Source organism: Zootoca vivipara, chromosome 13 (assembly GCF_963506605.1).
Source record: "Zootoca vivipara chromosome 13, rZooViv1.1, whole genome shotgun sequence".
Classification (NCBI taxonomy): Eukaryota; Metazoa; Chordata; class Lepidosauria; order Squamata; family Lacertidae; genus Zootoca; species Zootoca vivipara.
The window spans coordinates 13,515,050-13,538,995 of NC_083288.1; the positions used below are offsets into that span (position 1 = coordinate 13,515,050).

The 23,946-nt window shown below is 44.7% G+C and overlaps 1 protein-coding gene across 1 annotated transcript in view; it reads right to left on the minus strand.

The window, feature by feature from the left end:
* MYO1D (myosin ID) overlaps positions 1 to 23,946 on the minus strand; it is a 166,596-nt gene that overhangs the window by 46,216 nt on the left and 96,434 nt on the right. Inside the window, exons 19-21 of the mRNA XM_035136261.2 lie at positions 22,558 to 22,662; positions 10,413 to 10,526; positions 2,981 to 3,135 (exon numbers count right to left, since the gene is read on the minus strand). Coding sequence (XP_034992152.2) covers positions 2,981 to 3,135; positions 10,413 to 10,526; positions 22,558 to 22,662 — 374 coding nt within the window. The remainder of the gene's footprint in view (positions 1 to 2,980; positions 3,136 to 10,412; positions 10,527 to 22,557; positions 22,663 to 23,946) is intronic.

The window sequence follows — 23,946 nt, forward strand, 5'->3', positions numbered from 1 at the left end:
ATGACCATAGAGATGGTTTTACTGAACTTGAATTATGCCATAGTAAATTAATAGGTAAAGGCTAAAGGCTCTGGGCTAGCTGGAATCAAGGAAGTCAGGAATTAGCAGATCTCAAGCTCCCCATCATTGCAGTTTCTCCCACCTCACTAGCGCCCTCTACTGGGCATCTGCATAATTTCCTGCAGCACAAACTTGTTGGCATCTATTGTCTCAAGAGACAAAGGAGTGCGCCTCCAGGGGTGAAGTCAAACCACTGTGTTAGCATCTCTCTGGGGCACAAGCCTAGGCGGTGTGTATGGAAGTCCTGGGTGGCCCAGACAACAAATCTCCCCTCTGGCCTTGGTGATATGGTCCAAAGGAAAGCAGAGCAATACATTTGGCACCAGCCTGGCTGCAGGATTTGCCAGAAAAAGGCATACAAGATGCCATCCAACCATCTTAGAGACTCCACTCCAGATTTGTGTAGGGTTTACTCCTTAGTCTTTTATTTTCCTGAAAATATCCCACAAGAAAGCAGATGTTTAGGATCAGAGTTTTCCTTCTAGATGCACCACCTTCCCCGGTTGAAAAGCCCCATCTGCCTCTCACTTCCTTCTATAGCATGTGCAGAAACCACCTTCTTGACTGTTGGACCCAAGGGCGTACCCACCATGCGGCAAGTTAGGGCAGCTGCCCTACTCTAGAAGCAGAGCTGGTGGGCAGAGGCGGAGCACAGCCCGGCGGAGCGCGAGTTCGCCATTCCCGCCGCACCGCGCCGCACCCTCCCTCCAGCTCCCCGGCGTGCCCTCAGGCAAGGCCAAGCGCGGCGGGGAACCAGGGAGCGCGGCGCGGTGGGTGGGAACGCCGAACTCGCGCTCCGCTGGGCTGGGCTCCGCCTCCGCCCACCAGCCCTGCTGCTAGGGAGGGGCACAGCCCGGCGGAGCGCGAGTTCGCCGTTCCCGCCCGCCGCGCTGCGCCCTCCCTCCAGCTCCCCGTCGCGCCCTCTGGCAAGGCCAAGCGCGGCGGGGAACCAGAGAGCGCGGCGCGGCGGGCGGGAACGCTGAACTCGCGCTCCGCTGGGCTGGGCTCCGCCTCCGCCCACCAGCCCTGCTTCTAGGGAGGGGCACAGCCCGGCGGAGCGCGAGTTCGCCGTTCCCGCCCGCCGCGCTGCGCCCTCCCTCCAGCTCCCCGTCGCGCCCTCTGGCAAGGCCAAGCGCGGCGGGGAACCAGAGAGCGCGGCGCGGCGGGCGGGAACGCTGAACTCGCGCTCCGCTGGGCTGGGCTCCGCCTCCGCCCACCAGCCCTGCTTCTAGGGAGGGGCACAGCCCGGCGGAGCGCGAGTTCGCTGTTCCCGCCCACTTTGTGGCCCCTCCCCTTCCGTGCCTTGGCCCCTCCCCTTGCCCCCCCCCTAGTTTTGATCCTGGGTACGCCCATGGTTGGACCCATTATTGGTCACATCTGCTTAATCGGACAGAGCCTGTCTTTGCATGCAGGGGAAGTCACTAACTCACTGAGGGTTTGAGACTCATCAGCTACCCTCACCTGGTTTAATTGGCCAGCCAAAGCCATTCCCATGTTATGGATGCTGTCACATACTGAGAGCATCTACCACAGGTCTCACACTGGACTGAGACAGATGTCAAAGCTTGCTTCACGTGGTATTCTCACACACACCCAATGGTATATTCTGGAGTGGGGAAACCTCAGTGTATTGGAAGGAGGTAGTCAAATATCATAGTAAAAGGTAAAGGGACCCCTGATCATTAGGTCCAGTCGCGGACGATTCTGGGGTTGTGGCGCTCACCTCGCTTTACTGGCTGAGGGAGCCGGCGTACAGCTTCTGGGTCATGTGGCCAGCATGACTAAGCCGCTTCTGGCGAACCAGAGCAGCGCACGGAAACGCCGTTTACCTTCCCGATGGAGTGGTACCTATTTATCTACTTGCACTTTGAGGTGCTTTCAAACTGCTAGGTGGGCAGGAGCAGGGACCGAGCAATGGGAGCTCACCCCGATGCGGGGATTCGAACCGCCGACCTTCCGATCGGCAAGCCCTAGGCTCTGTGGTATTTGCTACTAATTTAAATTTGAGAGAAGGTTCAGCAAAAAGGTTCCACATAAGTTATACTGGGCTCCTGTGGTATGTTTTAATAAAGAGTAGATTACTATGAAACCATGTCAAAGATGTAGGAGGCAAAACTCCATGTTGCAACAAAAAAGACCATTTTGGATTTCCATCCATAACAACTTATTATATTGAACTCTATTAATAATGTAGTAGACACCAACTTTTACTGACCAAAACTGATCATATTTCAAGCTTGAATCTCTTAAGGGAATTCACTTAAGGCAGGCATGGCCAACCTTGGCCCTCCAGCTGCTTTGGGACTACAATTCCCATCATCCCTGACCAGTGGTCCTGTTAGCTAGGGATGATGGGAGTTGTAGTCCCAAAACAGCTGGAGGGCCAAGTGTGGCCATGGCTGATTAAGGGAAAGCTAGGATGAGTAATAAACAGGAGAGCCGCTGTAGTACGGTAGCAGCTATTGTTAATCAAATCAAAATGATTCTGGGTGTGAAAGAACTTTGCCACAAAAGCTGAGTGCTTTTCAAATTATACACATAATTAGTGGGTGCAAGTGGAAAATAGAAAACACAATGGGATCGGCTGTTAGGAATTAAAGGGCACAGACGAGTTGAGACCAAATACTGTTTCTTTCCAAACACGGGACAACTATCAGCAGTCATTCTGGTCCTACACAGTCAAACCTGAAGCACATATGGGAAAAACATTTCAGATACGGATGCATGGTGTCACAACACCTAGAGTTTGTCTTACAGTTAACACATCTGTTGGGTAGCCAAAAAGAGCTACTTATGTGGTCAAAATACAGGTTTGTCCAAGCCCTGAGGAGTCAAACTCTAGAGAGATATCCAGATGTTTACAGAAATGGAGTCAAAAGCCACCCCAAAGCAAGCCTTGGTGGTCTGTACTCAAGCTCACCTTTTGAAGTGATTTGCCAGGACTCCAATCAACTCTCCGATCTTGCTCTCATTGACTGGATGCATACTGAGGAGGCACACAATTAGGTCCTTGTTGTCTTTTGTGTGGAAAACTGCAAGCTGGTCTTTTCCATTGGAGACACTCAATCCCGTCAGCTGAGCGAAGAAAGAGGGGAAACGTTAAGGCTAACCAAGTTCCATGCCTTAGTGGATGCTTTGCAGTAGTCATAGATAGAAAATTAGATTAGAAATCCAGACACCTTCCCCCTACCACCCGTTTCTGGAATGACAGCCATGTCTGATTAACCAGACTTTAACAGGGCAAGTGCCTGGCTTTTCTCACTCAAGTGAGAAATAATTACACAGGGACTCAGGTACATGTACTAGTAGCAACGCACTATATGTTTTGACATTAGTATTTCAAATATGACTTTGTATAATACAGAAGTGCCTACAGACCATAGCTGCCAAGTCTCCTGTTTTTTTGCGGGAAACCCCCGTATTTTAAACCGTTTCCCGCTGGCAGCCTGGATTGGGAAAAATCCCGTAAATCCCCCAGATTTCTTACCTGCCAGGGAGGCTCCATTTTGGGTCCTGGCGCTGCCCGATTTCCGGTGCCCAGACGTGGGTAGCACGGCACCAGAAGTCGCTTCTACGCATGTCCGGATATGCGTAGAAGCGACTTCTGGTGCCGCTCCGCCCATGCCTGGGCACCGAAAATCGGGTAGAGCGGCACTGGAAGTCGCTTCTACGCATGTCTGGACATGCGTAGAAGCGGCTTCCGGTGCCGCGCCGCTGCTGATCCCGCATTTTTCAGCAGGAGACTTGGCAGCTGTGCCACAGACAGTTGAGCAATTAAACGGAACCTTAAAAGTAAGGCATACATAAAATTTCACAGTAGCACCTCAAGTACTTAGGAAACATGCTAAGCATACTAGAAATATATTAGGAAGCTTGTTTCAGTTACACTCCATGATATATTTACAATTATTAGAATTAGGGCTGGTTTTCTAAAAATAATGTTTAGGGGTAGTCTCATTTTCCTACTCATATTGAAATACTGCCCCTCAATGAGGCCAAACTTATAGATTCACAAAATGTTTAGGGGTATGCACCCCCCCGCACCTCCCCCCCCCAGAAAAAAGCACTGATTAGAATTATTATTATTATTAATTGAATTTATATACCGCCCTATATCCGGAGGTCTCAGGGTGGCTCACAGAACAAAACCAGAACACAAAACCATAAAATATAGAATCAAAATAAAAACAACAACCCAATACCCCCCCCAAAAAAACCCTTCCACATTTTTAAAATGCATCAGATGTCAATCAAATCAACCAAAGGCCTGGTTAAAAAAGAACATTTTTTGCCTGGTGCCTAAAGGTGTATAATGAAGGCGCCAGGCGAACTTCCCTGGGAGAGCATTCCACAGACAGGGAACCACTGCAGAGAAGGCCCTGTTCTCGTGTTGCCTCCCTCCAGACCTCTAGAGGAGGAGGCACACAAAGGGCATCAGAAGATGATCTCAGGTTCATATGGAAAGAGGCGGTCCTTGAGCTATTGCGGCCCTGAGCCATTTATAAAAAGTATCTGGAGTCCCACTCTCTGCCTGCGGTGAAGAAAAGGGCAACCAATCTCACCAAGGGGCAAGAGCAACTCACCTTTGAGGAACATTTATAACATTTGGAGTTTTTTAGATGAATATGGGGAGAGGGGATAATGATGTATTTGCATGGTGTGGGGAAAGGTAGTATCTCTCACGCAGACACACACCAAATAGGAGACTCTGGAATCATTCATTGAAGGTGAACAGCAAGAGATTCAGAGCAGATGATAGGAAATGTTTCTTCACACTTAGTTAAACTCTGGAATTTGCTACCAGTTTAGATAGCCTTATCCCTCCATGAAATTACCTAGTCCCCTGTAAAAGCTATCAATGGCTACTTGTCACGATGACCATATTTCATCTCCTGCATCAGAGCAGCATGTCTCTGAACACTAGGCACTGGGGATTATGATCAGAGTGCCACTCTACCCAAACTCATCTGTATCTTCCCGTGGGCTGACCAGACTGCTGGACCAGATCGGGCTACCAAGACTCCTATGTTGTTATGAATTTTTAGTTCATCTCCAAACTTACTCGCACATTTTCCACAAAATGCGTTCGTCACACAGAACTTGACAACTGATAACAATATATGAAAATGTATTTGCATGGCACAACATATTCTGAACGCAGTATGGAGACATTTTTTTTGTAGCAGATCAGCACACACATCCCAGACTATATACTGCAGCTGTACAGCCTTGGGGTAGGGATGGGTGAAACCTGCCCATTTTGGTTTCTCTCCATTTCTCATTTTCCATTCTTAAATTCAGTCCATCCTGTTTCTGCATTGGCACAAGAAAATTCATATGCAATTGTGTGCATATATTCTCCTGGTGTATCCGTTTTTGAAGCATTTCCCCCTGATATCTTACATTTCTGTAAACATTTTTACTAATGCAGACATTTTCTATGCTCTTTTGATTGGAGAACTGTATTGCAAGATCTAGGTAAGTGTCAACTCCAAAGGATAACTACATTTCAGTGCGTGTCTTGGTTCAGCAAGTGCAAATTAATCCTCCTCCCTTCGCTATTCATTTTTTAAAAGAGGCACACGTGTTTTATAAAAAAAATATACTAATGAGTTAAAAGGTTTGTGCAAATGTAGCAATAAATCAGGTGAGACAGAACAAAGATTGAAATATTTGCGCATGCTACCACAAATGGCTCTGTTGATAATAACAAAGAGCTTACTGATTGACCAAGTATTGGTGATGGGGCTTTGATTCTGCTTACAGTGCATTTCTGCTAATCAGACCCATAGAAAAAGCCAATACATTTCTATATTCTGGATTGTGTTTGGCACACACAAGCTTTTGTCTAATAATCAGGGATTAAATTAAGCAAAGGCTTGAAAGAGCTTTGCCCCAGAATACACACACACACACACACACACACACACACACACACACACACACAGAGTGTGTTAGAGGGTATAAGCTTTAAATTTTAAAAGCTGATACAGCTTTGATCACTCAAACATCCCAGAGGGAAGCATAATTCTTCAGGCAAAAACCCAATAATTGCTATTTATTTTTGTAGCGAAATGTCAAGCATTGACAAAAGTGTACTCAGATGAGAATTCCTAGCTATTTAGAATGGCTATAATTGGATCAGACTGACTGCTAGTTTCTTCAAGGAACCTAAGAAAAAACTCAACCTTCAAGGACTGTTCTTTGTTTTAGCATGAAAAAAGAGACTTGTCTCATTTCTGACACCTTTCAACACCTCTCTGCCATTTCCCCCTTGCTGGAGAGAAAGGTTAAGACTTCAAGAAATGTTCAGTGCACTAGAAAGCTCATGTAAAAAGGAATTGCCCAAACAGCAGTGCATACGTCTAGAAATTGTTGTTATGAAAGCCTCCAAAAGCAGGGTCTAGGTGTGTTCAGTTGTATTTCTAGGATTCTAATCAAGGGGATGTGACTGAAAGCACTCTGTGACCAGGCGTTCTCTTGCAAAGGGATCAAGAGACCCCACATGTAAACACAAGAATTCTGTGTTCAGTCTGTACCTTCTTCCAACAAATAGGGGGTGTTATGAGCTGGGGTCAGGCAGGAGAGAATTCTAACCCAATACCTACTCGTGATCTTCCCTCCCCTCTCCATCCAGGCCAATTCCAGGGGCAATGCCCAGTGCCAACTGTTGTGTCCCCTAGCAAACAGTTGGGACAAAGTTATTGTTCTCTAGGTTTCAATCCTGAAAAAATGTAAGACTATACCGCTTTAGAATGGGGAAAGTCAATTTGGCGCCCTCCAACAAGTCAATGGTCAGTTGTACTACTGTGACTTCTGGATAGTAATACATTTGCTACTTAGTTTTAGAACAAGGAGCTACCTCTAACATAAAAAAGTGAAAGGTTGGTATGCAGCCAACTATCAAACCACATTTAGCTCCAATAATCTGCTACAGGGGGACTCTTCAGCAGGGTAGATTAGTTTAAATAATTGATTTAAAGCTGTCTTTGGCATCTTGGTGTGGGTAATTGTGATTTGCTCTGTAAGGCAGGTGCATGGTGAAGCAATTGTACCACTGCTTTGTGAGGTACCACACTCTGTACGAACCAACTGAATCTACATTCTAAAAATGCCAAAACTGGACGCAGGAATGCATCCCGATTCAATTTAACAAAACAAGCATGCAAAGTGATAGTAACAGGCATGTGTGAAATAAGAGAAAATTATCTTCATTTCCTCCGTTTTCCAGAATGTATTATTATTTCCTAGTTATCTGTACACCAGCTGCAGACTTCCTCAATCCTAGGATCATATCTTCCCATCTTAATGCATTTAGTTATTGCCATCCTTCAGTTCCTGGCATATGCCAACTTGGCTGGCAACACCAGGCACAAGAACCCCACCAGAGGTTTCAAGTCACTGGGATTTTTACTGCCACAAGTCAAAGGCACACCGAGGGATATTACTCTCCATTTGGAATTGCTTTTTTTTTTAAAAAAAAAGGTTAGGAGTGACAGAACGGCTTCTTGAGCTGGGAAAACAAGCTTCGGCAGGACCAGGCACCAGCTGACCGCCTGAGATCTCCATGGCAACGCCTTCCCAAGGGATGTTGCTATGTTGACAGGGCAGCTTTGCAAAAAGTGATTGTGAGCGCTGCTGGCATGCAGATGCACTTTGACGAGGCTAGCTCCTGTACACCTTTACAGGGCCAATCCATCTTGCAGATGTAAATGGAACACATCTTTTCAGGTGAGGCAGAGAAATAAACGCCGAGGCTCAAATATAAATGGTCCATGTTCTAGGTGAAAGCATCTCTGTCAGTCCAAATAATGGAGCTTTTCTATGAAGAGCAAGGGGGAAACCCATCCCCCGCACAATTATGCAGATTTCGAGGCTTCCCCACTTTCACTACATACAAAGATATTAGTTGAGGGGCCATGCGTGTCAAAAAAAAACCCCACCGGCAATGGGCAGCTCCTAAAAAACCGAATAGCAGGCTGCTGATACGTTTTGTTTGGAAAAATTACAAGCATGTAAATAAAGGATGGGGAATGTCCTCTAGCTGTTCTGGAGACAGAGGATTTCCCCCCTGGGGGGAAGAAACCCTGGTGGACTGTGGGAGGATGGGAGAAATGATTTCTTTGTGGGGGAAAGATTACCAGGGACAAATATTTTATCTCAGCAAGAAGCAGGACAAGTTATAGCTTAATTCGTAAATACTTTTGAGTCATTGATAACATCCTCTGGTGAGCACAAGGGTTCGAGAGTCATTCTGGAATGATGGGCAGCTGGAGGCCAGTATTTGCTCTGCGGTGTGCAAGGCCACTCCATGAAAAATAAAATAAAAGGAGGTACCACCTGGTTGTGCGTGGGAGTAGTGTCAGAGGGGAGATAAGGGGGGATGGATCAGATGAGGCAGGTAGAGGAGGATGGGTTACACACTAGGGCAGGCACCCCCAAACCTCGGCATTCCAGATGTTTTGGACTACAATTCCCATCATCCCTGACCACTGGTCCTGTTAGCTAGGGATGATGGGAGTTGTAGGCCAAAACATCTGGAGGGCCGCAGCTTGGGGGTGCCTGCACTAGGGCTATGAGAGAATAAGCAAGTGTAGTGCATCAGAAAAAGTGGCCAGGAAGATCTTGCTGTGCTTCCTTTGCACCAGCCCGTCTGCCAGCCTTTCAGCACGAGTTAAAATTCTTCAGGCCTTGTAGGCATAAACCCCCAGCTGAGTATCACACTTTTGAAAGAAATTCTTTAAGGGACAAGCTGATCCACAAGAGACAAACACAATTGCGAGTCAGTGGCCAATGGGAAGGGAGAGCTGTGATCAAGATCTTACCCCCTTTCAAAAATACTGAAATAGCAGGCCCATGCAGTTGCTTTGAGGGTTGCGAAAGCAGCAATGTGCGTGTTTCATTTACCCCGATATACATTGCACCACTCCTCTGGAAAGAATTAGTTCACGGGGTGGGGCTGAGGGTAGGGGAAGAACACACAGATAGCTCAGTGTGTGGAAACACAGCTAACAGCTGCTTGTTCAGGAGGAAAGTAGTTCAGAACAACCTAGTCCTACTTCCCTGATCTTCAAAGCAGCCACATGGGGCTTTCCAAGTAAAAATTTTTATGAAAAAAAAAAGACAGCAGGAAATTTTGCTTATGGATTTTCCATGCCTCTAAGCCTTTAGGGAAGCATTCTCCTGCCATCGTGCAGGCTTATTGACCAGAGCATCAGGCAGGTTCTTGACCAGTACTGGAGGAAACAAGAGCCAGTAAACCGAAGCTCAATCCTGACATGCTAGAAGTGCTGCAGATTGGTGGTTTCTGGGTCTGGGAATTAGGGGGGCAGCCTGCTCTGGATAGGGCTGCGTTCCCTCTGAAGGACCAGGTTTGTAGTTGGTAGGTGCTCCTGGATTCTGGGAGCCCAAATGACTTTGGTGACAAGGAATGCCTATTTTCAGATCTGATTGGTTTGAACTTACTGCCACTCCTGGACAGAGATAGCCTGGTCAGAGTGAGCCAGGTTCCAGAAACATTTTGTTTAGACTACTGCAAAAACATTCTACATGGAGCTGCCCTTGAATATGGTTTAGACCTGGCAGAGGTCAGCAAACTTTTTCAGCAGGGGGCCGGTCCCTCAGACCTTGTGGGGGGCCGGACTATATTTTTTTTGGGGGGGGGGAATGAATTCCTATGCCCCACAAATAACCCAGAGATGCGTCTTAAATAAAAGGACACATTCTACTCATGTAAAATCATGCTGATTCTCGGACCGTCCGTGGGCCAGATTGAGAAGGCGATTGGGCCAGATCCAGCCCTTAGTTTGCCTACCCATGGTTTAGAGATTGCAGATAGCGCAAAATACAGCTGTCAGTATTCTGATGGTCCTGAAACCTAAATACCATAAACATTGGTGCTTAAAGATCTGCACTGACTGCCTATTTGCTACTGAGCCCGAGTCCAGGTTTTGGTACTGACCTATAAAGCCTGAATGGCTTAGAGTCCTGTTACCTTAAGAGCTGGCACTTATACCATTCTGTCTGTGACTTGAGATCTGCTGGGCATCTTTTCTTGGTAGTTCCACCACCAACTGAAGCTTCCCAGCAACAATATGCCAATTATGAACTGCACTCCCACTATTGATGTAACCCACCCTGGTTTTTGTTGTGTGTTTTTTTGGTTTTTTTATTTTTTAAGAGTGGGTTGCAAAAAAATTTTTTTAAAAAAAAGCTTGTGGGAGATATACAGATAAAATAACTCTATGCACTTCACAGAATTCTGACCAGAGTTCTTATCAATTTTACAACAGAGAAGCTGGATCATTAGCAATTTCGTACTGCGGAGTCCTGGCTCCAGCTCCAATACTTACATTGTACAGTGGGATGGTTTTCATCACTTTGTAGTGCTTTGTCGGATCCATCTTATAAAGGTGTCTGTCAGTGATAAAAATTGCCCGATCTTCCACTTTGCTAAAGCGGTTTATCTGGAAATAATCAAATCCCCATGGGAATTAAAAGTCATTTCCTTTTTTTAAACAAAACAAAGAACACACTTCACACACTCTGAATAGCGTGATAGTAGCATTACTGGCTCCTGAAGATGTTTGAATTTTGCTTCCACAGTTCTAAAAGGCATGTGCAAATCAGGTTTTAACTGACAGAAGGATTAAAAACGGTCCGGATTTAAGCTGAGTTCAACTTGGTGGTATTGTGTATAGAAAGCAGTAGTTGAAAACAATGAGATTAAAAAAAGAAAGGAAAAGTACTTCTGTTAGCTTAACCTGGATTGCTAAAATGTCAGCCCAAATATGATGACCCTGTTGCTGCCTGTATTTGTTCACTAAAGACAGACAGGGACCAGCCCTCTAACCACATAAACTGCCCAAAACAGAGCATGGCTGATTGTGAGAGGGTAGGACTTTGCTCTAAAGGCAGGTCTTAGCTGAGCTTCGGCTTTCTCAGGTGTATGGGAAGTTATCTAGGAAGTTTGGCAGACAGAAAGGTAATGTCTACACAAGTCTACTGTAATGCACTCTAGATGGGGCTGCACTTGAAAACACCCAGAAGCTTTGAATCAGTCCAAAATGCAGCTGCCAGATTGTCACAGATTTTATTCTGGTGCTCTTATCTTCATTGGCTAGCCATGCATTTCTGGACTCAATTCAAGTTCTAGTTCTTTCCTTTACAGCCTTAAAGGTGCGGGAAGCCTCAGGCCTGGGTGCCAAATGAGGCCCCAATGCCTCTTTATTTGCCCCAGGTGATGCTCCCAGGCCACACCTCTCACTGGTCCTGTTTTTCACCCTGAGTGCTTTTACCTGGATGGAATGTTTCCCTGAACTCCAATAATGCCTCTTGCTCGCCTGGATGGAGGGAAGAGCAGGGTGTACGAATGTGTGTAGAAATTAGTCTATATACAAAGGTGACGTTTACGTTTGTTGCTCTGCCCATTTTTGCCTCTGGCCTTGTCCACTGCTTGCATGTGGCCCTTGAAAGGTTGCCCCAGAAGAGAATGCAGACCCTGGACTGAAAAAAGATTCCCCACTCGTTCTCCACTCCTGTCCCAATGGCTCGGAACCTGGTTAATTCTCTCCTCCAATCAGTTTTGGGGGTACTGCTCCAGATTCCCAAAGCTGACTACATTGCAGCTGGTGAACGAGAGGAGCAGTGAATAACGTCATGGCATCAACATCATGGCATGGCCTCCCCCTAAATTTTGTTTTGCCACCTATTCATGAGGCTTTCAGGGTGACTGTCTGAGCCGCTGCTATTATACTGTGCAAATAACCCTCACTTTTCTGTTAATTGGTTTATGGTAGGCTACTTGGTTTTTCAGACTGATTTCATTGAAGTTTTTACTATTTTGATTATGGCCGTTGCGAGGTAACATGGCTTCACATATGTACAGCACCTATGTAAACTAGCATTATCTGGGAACGCCCTAAAGATGTCAACTCTGGATGCCTTTTGTAACAGGAAGACTTATGCCTTGCTGTGACAACTCTAAAGATAGCAAGCGGCAGGGTATTCTGCTGTGTGTGTGTGTGTGTGTGTGTGTGTGTGTGTGTGTGTGTGTGTTTGGGAATGTGTGAGAGAGCAGAACAGCACCATTTCTAAATTACCATTACATTTGTAATGCTAGCAACGTGAAACATACTGTTTGCTAACAGTTTCCAAAATGGGACTGAAACCATTTCCATCAGTGAAATGAAACCCACTTGTTACTACTTTTACAGCTAAAGGCTCTAAATTTGAAATTAATTGAGGATGCCACTGGGATTCAGTAAACCACAATTGAGTCCCCTGCTGAGAAATGCACCATTAGATCAGTTTTTCCTTCCAACTTGCTATTGACAGGCATCCAGCCGGGCAAACGGAATTAAAATGATAGTTCAAAGCAAAGCCTTGAAGACGGGTTGCCTATATCTATCATCTATCTATCTATCTATCTATCTATCTATCTATCTATCTATCTATCTATCTATCTATTCCACATGGCTGGATGTAGCAGGAGGAGAAAGAACAAAAGACTACTCCAATGGATTTCAGTAAGAGACGGTTTGGAATGCAGAACCAGTTTCCCCACACCCAAAAATCAGAGGGGTATATTTGTGTGTGTGTGTGCACATGCATACGTACAGAAATCATTTTCATTAAAAAGAAGAAAGATAAATCTTAGAAGAACTGTTCACCCTAACTAATGAGAATAGGACAAGCAGCAATGCATTAATAATAAGATTGAGGTTGAATCCTGGCAAGACAGAATTACTGTTTGTGGGGGACAGGAGGTGGGCAGGTGTGGAGGACTCCCTGGTCCTGAATGGGGTAACTGTGCCCCTGAAGGACCAGGTGCGCAGCCTGGGAGTCATTCTGGACTCACAGCTGTCCATGGAGGCGCAGGTCAATTCTGTGTCCAGGGCAGCTGTTTATCAGCTCCATCTGGTACGCAGGCTGAGACCCTACCTGACTGCAGACTGTCTCGCCAGAGTGGTGCATTGCTCTCCCGCTTGGACTACTGCAATGTGCTCTACGTGGGGCTACCTTTGAAGGTGACCCGGAAACTACAACTAATCCAGAATGCGGCAGCTAGACTGGTGACTGGGAGCGGCCACCGAGACCACATAACACTGGGCTTGAAAGATCTACATTGGCTCCCAGTACGTTTCCGAGCACAGTTCAAAGTGTTGGTGCTGACCTTTAAAGCCCTAAATGGCCTCGGTCCAGTATACCTGAAGGAGCGTCTCCACCCCCATCGTTCTGCCCGGACACTGAGGTCCAGTACCGAGGGCCTTCTGGTGGTTCCCTAGTTGCGAGAAGCCAAGTTGCAGGGAACCAGGCAGAGGGCCTTCCGCCCTGTGGAACGCCCTCCCATCAGATGTCAAAGAGAAAAACAGCTACCAGATTTTTAGAAGACACCTGAAGGCAGCCCTGTTTAGGGAGGCTTTTAATGTTTAATAGATTATTTTATTTCATTTTTCTGTTGGAAGCCGCCCAGAGTGGGTGGGGAAACCCAGCCAGATGGGCGGGGTATAAATAATAATAATAATAATACTTATTATTATTATTATTATTATTAATGTGTCTACAGTTTTCTAGGTTCTGTACAATTTAAAAATAAAAACAAAACCCAGCTGCCTGTGGAGATAATGATGAACAAGGAAGCCCTCTCTGAGGCATAAAGCCTTTCTGACTTCATCCTACTGCTTGGCAGGAGCCCAAATTACACAAGTAGCATCTCTTTTATTGGTAACCAACGTGAGTCCTTCAGACAAGCAGCATGCTCTCTGTAACAGAGTCAAATAATCCCTTAAATCTGTGCAAAAGTAGGACACCTAAGCTTTTCCAGGTAGCTTGTCACTTGTATCAGTAACTCAAAATCAGCTAAGAGATTTAGGTGTCAAACACAGAGAGTGGGCAATGCTCTGAAGAACCATCTAGCCAAGAGATGGCAGATGGGAAACTAGGTCTTGTCTTCTGCAGCACTACAAACTGCCAGTACACACTGCATGTGCCATATATTTATGCTTTTAACAGCACCATCTTCGACATGGAAAGCTCCACTACATCAATCAGAAACACAGAAAGACAAAGAAGAGCAAAGGTAAGCCTTGATTCTCTTTGACTACCACTTCTTCCATTGCTATGAATAGTCAACACCTGATTTGCTCTGTCCCTGCTGCTTCAAGGCATTCACAAAGATGGGTTCCCTCAGCCACTATGGCCAAGTGGAAAATGTACTACTAACAAACAAGTTAAACACTTGTGTGCTTATTGATTGCCGTAAACATACAGCTGCTTTGACCATGTCAGGGGATTGATTGCTTTCTTCACTTCCAACGGCAATCTTCAAAGTCTGTTACATTGTTTAGTCCACAAGACTGAGTATCTCACCATGATTACTACCATCCACACACACATGGTAAAAGTGTCTTGATCTTAGGTGATTTTACAAGAGCCACTATGAAATGACTAATTATTTTAAGGATAATAATAATAATAATAATTTATTATTTATACCCCGCCCATCTGGCTGCGTTTCCCCAGCCACTCTGGGCAGCTTCCAACTGAATATTAAAAACAATACAGCATCAAACATTAAAAACTTCCCTAAACAGGGTTGTCTTTTAAAAGTAAAATAGTTGCTTATTGCCTTGACATCTGCTGGGAGGGTGTTCCACAGGACGGGTGCCACTGCTGAGAAGGCCCTCTGTCTGGTTCCCTGTAACCTCACTTCTCACAATGAGGGAACCGCCAGAAGGCCCTCAGTGCTAGATCTCAGTGTCCGGGCTGAACGATGGGGGTGGAGACGCTCCTTCAGGTATACAGGACCGAGGCCTTTTAGGGCTTTAAAGGTCAATACCAACACTTTGAATTGTGCTTGGAAACGTACTGGGAGTCAGTGTACATCTCTCAGGACCGGTGTTATGTGGGCCCGGCGGCCACTCCCAGTCACCAGTCTAGCTGCCGCATTCTGGATTAATTGCAGTTTCCGGGTCACCTTCAAAGGTAGCCCCACGTAGAGTGCATTGCAGTAGTCCAAGCGGGAGATAACCAGGGCTGCCTTCAGATGTCTTCTAAAAGTCTGGTAGTTGCTTTTCTCTTTGACATCTGGATGTGTCCCATGTTTGTGGAGCGGGTGGGAAGAAGGGAGATGAAGCTAATGCTACATCAAGTGTACAGGCTAGCTATTATGGGATGTATGGCTCTGAAGGCCCTACCTACCAAGTTCCCGTGGGAGGAGTTATCCTTGCTACAGAATGTGCTCCAACATAATCTGGCAAATAATGAACCTGTTCAGAAATTTCAGTGTGTCTGCTCCGAGTATGACTAGCATTGGATACAACCATATAGGTTATGGTATAAAAGTTGCAGTTACAGTAAATCTACATGGAACCACCGATTAGTTTCTCAGTGGAACAGAGAACTGAGGTGCACTGTCTGTATACTGGTGACACATAGTTATGTTTCACCCTTGTTTGCCAATTCAGGTGGTGCAGTTGATGCGATGAACCAGTACCTGAGATCAGTACTGGACTGGGAGAGGGTCAGTAAACAGACACTAACTCCAGACAAGCAAACAGATACTTTGGGTTTACCCAGGGATACAAGATTCAGTCTGTTCTGGGCAGAATTGCACAACCGCTTAGGAGGTCAGATTTGTAGTTTGGGGTGCTGTTGGATCCAGTCTCATCTCTGAAGGTACAAGTGGCTTCTGTAGCATGAAATGCTTTTCACCAGCAGCAATTTCACCCTCCGGACCACCCTGGCTGTTGTTATCTATGATATGGTAACAGAAGCAGTAGTAATCTCAGACAGATTGCCATTTAACTGGTGCCGAAATCGTGACAAAGTAGATTGCAAGAGCATCTCAGAAACAGCAGACCAATTTATTAGATCCAGCATTTCAACAGATATTATAACTCTAGCCCAGTAACTAGCGTACACAAAGAGTGCCAAGAAAGCAAGAATGTACTGGTAACTTTCTCTTAAAGTCAGCATCCTGCCTTGCACACACGGAGCTGTCCTTTGTACTGAAGAGAACAGGGAAACTCATGCTGAGTTTTATATGCACATCAGAGCCCCCATGTAGAGTTTGAGCACAGCAGAAATTAGTATCTTGCCCAGTATATTTGACTCATGGTAAACCTGCAGAATTTGAGACCAGAAGACTAAGAAAGGATCTCAAAGCCATTAAGTTCCAAGTTTCTACTTTAATGCAACGTTTGTAGCACCACAAAAAACAACATCCAAACTATCCAAACTCAACAACTAGACAAGCAGAGTTGCCAAACTGCACAAAACATCTGCAGAGCAAATGGACTCTAGTAAGTGAGCCAACTTGCTGATCTTTTCTTTCTGCTTTGCAACAAATTAAATCTGTCCTCATCATCAGAAATAGATAAAAGGGTGGTTTTTTATGCTCTTGACAATAACCTTTCAAGATTCTGGAAGCTTGCTCACCCATATTCTTGTTACATTTAGAAGCACATGTCATTCACTCTTTCAACCTGTCAATCTTGCCAACTCTGTACAGAACATGACAATTCTAGCTTGGTTCTCTAATGTCACACCCTCTAGCAATTCTGCCATAGCTATCTCTACCCGGGACAACTAATCAATTTGAAGAGAGAGAAGCATCACATTCAATAGGAGACCTGCCCAGAAAGAGATCTGGAAGGTGGCTGTTTACTGGGTAAAGAGATTGGTTAAACATATACAATATGAAAAAGCAGCTCATGCAGGAAGGTAGGGCATTCCTTTCAAAGAAGGTCTTTCTTGTTACCAGCTGATAGTCATAAGGGCAAGATGGCTTGATGGTTTGTTGGGTAAAATAACCCCCCAGCAAGTGTGTAAAATAAAGTTTCTAAATCATGGGTTACTAATTATGGGCAGCTGGTTCTTGCAGGAACCTGGAGATCCAGGAATTGGGGTGCTTTTACATGAGTAGCATGTGTCCTTTTATTTAAAGGGCATCTCTGGGTTATTTGTTGGGCACAGCAATTCGTTCATTTATTTATTTTTTTCAAAATATAGTCCGGCCCCCCACAAGGTCTGAGGGACAGTGGACTGACCCCCCTGCTGAAAAACTTTGCTGACCCCTGCACAAGAGCATCAAGCAAAAGAGCTATTGCAAATTCTGCCTGAAGGCAACAGATACTAAGCACCCAATATTCCACTTTCTAAAGCCATCATTTCTTCTCTCTCGTTTGTTGTCTGTAAGCAGAAAAGCAGCCTGCTTTCTGCTTTGCAATTCCCCTAACCTGGCCATTTCTTGACTAAGCATCTACTTAAGTGTTGACAGTGTGCCCTGCATGCTGATCAGTACAAAGCAGTTAACACCATCACTGCTGTTTCAGTGGTGCTTCACACTTTTAGCCGCAATAAGTAGTGACACCAGTGTCTTCCCAACATACCAATGTAGGAAATGGGGAAAGCAGAGAAGCATCCTTTGAAAACATGCAGGGACATACACCAGGAAACCCCAATCAGCAGCAGAACAGCAGCAGGTGCTCGCTGTGAGTGTGAGGAATCTGTGCCTGCCTTTTCCTCTTAACATATTTGCAGAGTGTGAAGTTATTGTTTGTTAAATGGAGAGGAGAAATGTAAAGGGCAAGGACAAAACCTGACAGGGGTGAAGAAGGGGTGGGGGGAAAAGAAGGGGAACTGAGCCGACAGTGCAAAAAACACTTGGCTTTGGCTGTTAGGGAAAGGCTGTGGGACTGATGTGAAAAAGCGGGCTGTTATCAACTTAGGAAGCAGCATAGCCAAAGCATTAAAAGAAAGAGTGAGGAGAACAATAGCAGTCGAAAGAAGATATGCAGAACAAAGGAGACTGAAATGGAAATAAAGAGTTAGAGGTAGGAGTGAAAAAGAGCCATGTGATTTCGGAATTGAAGGCCAGGTTTGCTTGTGGCCGCTCTTTATTATAATTTTTATTTAAGTGATTTTTACGCTGCTTTTTAAAAAACTGAAGCCCTTTTAAAGTGGCTCACATATAATGATCACAAAACACAATAAAGCATTACCAATCCAACCACTAGAGCCAAAGACCAATGATACATTTTTAGCATCTAAAAGCAAACAGAGCAGCATAAAAAACGAAACAAGCATATAACACCCAGCCAACCTGTGCCAGCGGATACCACAGTACAGTCGTACCCTGGTTATCTAATGGAATCCGTTTGACTTCCAAAACGGTCGGAAACCAAGGTGCGGCTTCTGATTGGCTGCAGGAAGCTCCTGCAGCCAATCGGAAGCTGCGTCAGATGTTCGGGTTCCAAAGAATGTTCACAAACTGGAACACTCACTTCCGGGTTTGTGGCGTTCGGGAACCAAGGCGTTCGAGTTGCAACGTGTTCGAGATCCAAGGTACGACTGTACTAAAAATGATAAAAGCAAGTTTAAAACCCACACAAGATACCTAACCGAAAGGCTGATGGAAAAGAAACATTTTTATGGCCTGCCTGAGAGAAAGCAGGGATGAGGCCAAATGCACCTTTTGTGGGAGGGAATTCCATAGGTAAGCGGCCATCACCATAAAGGCCCTGTCTCATATTTCCACATCCTGACTGTATACTACTGGCGGGTCTGTGAGCAAGACCTTGGGGCTTGAAGCAGGCTCATATGGGTGCCAGTGGTCCACCAAGTAATTTAGTGCCAAACTGCTTAGGATTCAGAAGCAAACAGGCAGCCAGTGTAATTGATATAATACCTTCATTTTATAGGATAGCTAACACACTGGTGGCATTAAAAAAAGAATAGAACTAAAAACAGAACTTTGATTTTTTAATTAATAAAATTCTCTTTTCAAAGCAAAGGTAAAGTTTTATGGCCACATAACAGTTCTTGTGTACAGGGGCGCAGAGCAATGATTTCTCAGAGTGCTGATGGTGGAAGAAAGGTTGGGGAAAGATGCCATATTTATCGTAGTCTTTAGACTGGGTGTGCAGAGGAAACTTTCTGTGCCCTGTACAGGCTTTCTATTTCTCCCTGATGTAGCCCAGTTGCTTCCTTTATTTATCCTTTGCTGCAAAAACACAGTTTGAAAAAGAATGCAAACAGAGCAAGAAAAAAATTGCATAGCCATTACAGATCTGCACAATGTACTCAAAGCACAGCACTGTTGCTTCCTTGAGGCAAAATCTGGAGATGTGCATCTTGTGAACACACATTTTTGTACTCACATCTGTGGAGGGATCCCATTATCAATCAGGATCTATATCGCCAAACACAAAAAGCTTTCTCTTTGGCAAGTACGTTTTCATTAGAGTTTAAACAAATCAAAACCAAACAAATCTTTTGCAACTCAAAGGGTAAAGGGCTTTGTTACATTATGCTTGGAAATCTGAATCAGGAAGGATGTGAGAAAAGATTTAAAGAGATTAAAATTATGTAACACAGAGAGAGAAAATACATTCCAGAAAACTCCCTGACAAAGATGCGGCTTGTCAGTCCTAACACAAATTCAGATTGAAGCATCCTTTAAAGCAGGTACATGCAAGGGATTTAGGGGCACTCAAGGACAGAGAGCAGATGAATTCTCCTTTGCTCATCATTCTTCTACTTTGCAAGGAGGGGGAGTAATTACTATATAGCAGTATTTCACTGATCCATACCCTTCCTAAATGTCAACTGAATAAACCAAGGAAGTATTTTACGGCCCTCTGCTATATTCTACATAGACCCAAGCTGAATAAAATACTACCAAACCCAAGAAATGCCCTTATACAGACATTGAACTTAACCATAATTAAATGCTACACACAGTTAAGGATTAGCCCCAAATTGGGATGTGAAGCTATGGTTATGTGTTATATCAGCACTGAGCAAGCCACAGTTAAGGCAATTTTGTGTTCTCTCCAGACTCCTTGCTCAAAAGGGGAGAAGCAGGTCAACCTCCTACACCATTTGGGGGGCAGGGTGCGGTTCAGCAAATTAAACCATGGGTTCACGACACATTTGAAATCTTAACCAAGGTTAGACAACAAGCCAGGCTAGTGCAAGGCAAACACAACCCTGGCTGATCATGATTACAAAATCAGAAGTATCCTATACATTTGCCCCCCCCCCCTGTTGTGTGTGATTCCTTCTCCCGTCCATTTCTGGAGCCAGCTATGGTTAGTGTTACATGCAAACAGATTTTAACCCTAACCATTTTTAGCTCAGACCTGAATTTGCTAACCTGGTTCTAACAACATCTCTAAACTTAAGAGTGGCAGCTAAACGTGGTTAACACTGATTCATGTATATATACAGTGGTACCTCTGGATAAGTACTTGATCCATTCCGGGGTGCCGTTCTCACCCCAAAAAGTATGTATCTGGAGCGGCACTTCCGCGCATGCACAAAACACAGAACGCTTCTATGCATGTGCAAGTGGCGGAACCAGGAGGTAAACACTTCCGGGTCCACCGCATTCTTAAGCTGAAAATACGCAACCCGCAGTGAATGTAACCAGAGGTATGACTGTAGTGTTAACCATGTTGATTCCAAAAAGAGAATTGGGAGAATTTACAACCTTGATGGTAAGAGATAAGAGGGGAAAGGAATATTTAAATCTCAGGTGGGTTACTGATCTCCTAACCTCAGTCAGGAGAACATGCAGTATTGTGTCTGCGCCGGCCGACTATTATTGGTGCTATCCCCGGTGAAGGGATATATATTTAAATTATTTTTATTCCACCTCTCAAACAAAACTGATTCACAAGGGGGCTAGCACAATAAAAAAAACACAATAAAAAACAAAATATGATGCAGTAAAAACATCAGCAATACTGATTCTCATTAAAAACGGAGGGAAGCAGTACTGATTTCAATCTCTTTCTAAAATAGAGCGGGAATGGTGAAGGAATGAAGTGTGTTCTGGAAGAGTGGCTTCGTTCCTTACTGCCACACACCTTGCTTCAAAATGTGGGGACACAGAGCAGGGCCTCAGACAACAATCTTTTGAGGTGAGCAGATTCATGTGGGAGTTGGTGATCTTTCAGGTACTACTGTTCTAAGCCATTTCAGGATTTAAATGTCAAAATGGAAATTTTGAATTGTGCTTGCAAGCTCACTGGCAGTCAGCTTAGTTTGCAAAGAAATGTTTCCTGGGGCATGAGCCAGTTGGCAAACAAGGTTTTGCATTTCACACCAGTTGGAGTGTCTAGATGCGGGTTCAAAAGCAACATCACATGCTGCACAATGCAGTAGTTGCAATCTAGATTCTTTAAGGGCATGAATAACTGAGTACAGATCATGTTTTTCCAGGATTGGCCACAGCTGCTGAATCAGCTAAAGCTGCTGAACGAAGTGCCAGAGGCCACAAAAGATAACTTGATCATCCAGATTTAAAAGCACTTCCAAGATGAGAACATGATCCTTTGGGAGGGAGGGCAACCCCCCCCCCCAATAGAACAGGTTGAATCTGATTTCCTTGCTCAAGTGTATCATCAATCAGCCATACTTTGGTCTTATCTGGACTAAGCCTCAATTTACTGGTCATCCATTCCATTCGGAATCTATTTAGGACCTTGGCAATGTAACCTAAAGCAGATGGGGAGGTAGAGCTATGCATCATCACCTTACTGATGACGTTTCACCCCAAAACTCCAGATTTCTCAAGTTTAGTGTGTTTTAAAAGCATAGGGTTGGAGGAATGGGATCCTGCAAAATTCTGCAACATAAAGGCCAAGGAGTCAAGCAGCTCTCCCAAGCAAGTTACCCAGGACCCAAAAGACATGATGCCTGCACCAGACCAAAGGTGCGGGTGAAGAAGCTTTTTAGTATGAATCTGCCCTTTACATTTCAAAGGAGATCACCCTGTAACTTTGAGCTCATCTGCTTAACGCAGCAGAGCTGAAGAACCATTGCAAAAGTAAAGGTAAAGGGACCCCCGACCGACTCTGGGGTTGCACGCTCATCTCGCATTATTGGCTGAGGGAGCCGGCGTATTGCTTCCAGGTCATGTGGCCAGCATGACAAAGCCACTTCTGGCGAACCAGAGCAGCACACGGAAACACCGTTTACCTTCCCGCTGTAGCGGTTCCTATTTATCTACTTGCATTTTGACATGCTTTCGAACTGCTAGGTTGGCAGGAGCTGGGACCGAGCAACGGGAGCTCACCCCGTCGCAGGGATTCGAACCGCCAACCTTCTGATCAGCAAGCCCTAGGCTCAGTAGTTTAACCCACAGCGCCACCTGGGTACTTGCAAAAGTAGATCTGCTCAAAATGCACACAATATAGGTCTTCTTTATTCTATTCATGTTCAACCCTTTTTGAACTTCTTTACAATAAATTGTAAGTTTGATTCCCCCAATCCCCACCTGTTTTGCTGACAGTTTTCTCACTTTCCTAGTTCTAAATACTATCCTCAGAAGCACTTCTTTTTGAAATACATTTCTTTATTTCTTTTTACTATTTCAAAATTCCTTGACCTGAGCTTCAGCAATGTAAAAGCCTCTTGATGAATCCCTCCCCTCCCCTTACTTTCCAGAGGCTTTCATCGTCCTTCTGCAGCAGTTGCTGTGCTTACCTTGCGGACGTGAGACGAGAAGAGAACATTCATGAACTTGTCTTTTCGTTTCAACTCATTGGCAATGGGGACAAATGAGCCTGCAGCCTGAGGGTTATCTGGATTCTAAAGGAGCAAACAGGAAGACAAGCAAATAATTTGTCTTCATCATTAAAACAAGGGCAGCAGCATCTTTACCATTCCAGGTCAGCCAGCTATAGAAGTCTCAAATATACATTTGTAACAACACTGCAATTGCTATCCTTCACCACCAAGACGGCATTCCAAGCCCAGCACCTCCTTGATTCCAAAAGTTTCAATTCTTAAACAGAGACTATGTTAGAGCAGAATATGTTAGAACTGCTCAGGTAAGAGATGGGCATCAGTCTTTTAATTATGGAGTTGAATTTCCTAGGTTTTCTGAACAAGGCAGCAAATAAAATGTCCTCCTGAATAACAGCTTTTTGGGAATAACAAATGGGGAGAGTGTTTGTTGTTGCAATCTGGCCCTGCTTGCTTCCCATAGGAACCTGGCTTGCCACTGTGAGAACAAGACAGCAGGCTTTCGTCTGATCCGGTGCTTTTCTTATGAAAGGGCTTGGCCGTGGTTTCTACATCCCTGAAAAATGGAAGCAAGTGGGCATTCTAAGGAGGCATACAAGTTTATTCTGTCTTGCATTCTGTTTGTTTTCCATACAATAGTTTGCAGAACCCAATGCATACATGGGGCCTTCTTTTCAAGCATGGTCACAGAACACAGAAGAACAGCACTACTAGACTAAGCACAAATGTCTTTCCAGACTAGAAGGACATTTCTGCTAATCCAACATCCTTGTTTCCAAACAGAAGCACCTGGAAAGGCCCCAGGAAGGGAACTGCGCTCTCCCACTATTTTTCTCCAGCTGATAGTATACTTCCTTTGACTTTGGATCTTTTTCTTGATCAGACACCACCAGTTCAAATTCCATCAGTGTGTACATGAAGCTAGGATTTATTTATTTTTGAATAACTTTTTATTGGGTTTTAGAAACAAAAATAAGTATACAAAGTTTTCTTGTGTCATTTGTAATCACAAAAATAATAAATATCTACAACATATGGTTCATTATTAGTGGTCAATGTGTAAGTTCTTGGTTCATGAATTGGTTTAAACAAAGGGCAAACAGCATAGAACAGAGTTTTGTTTGTTTGTTTTAATTCATCAAGCATTTTTTTAAATAAAAATAATAATTGTTAGGAAGAAAACAGGGGGGAAGAGGGGGAGGGGGGAATGGTAAGTGGGGTGAGGTTGGGTGGTTATGCTACTATTTGAAGGTAGGATTTTTGCCCCAATATGCACCACTTTATATGCTTCTGTATATCTGACCTAATGTGAATTCCCATTTCCCCGTACATTTTTAAACAAGTTAT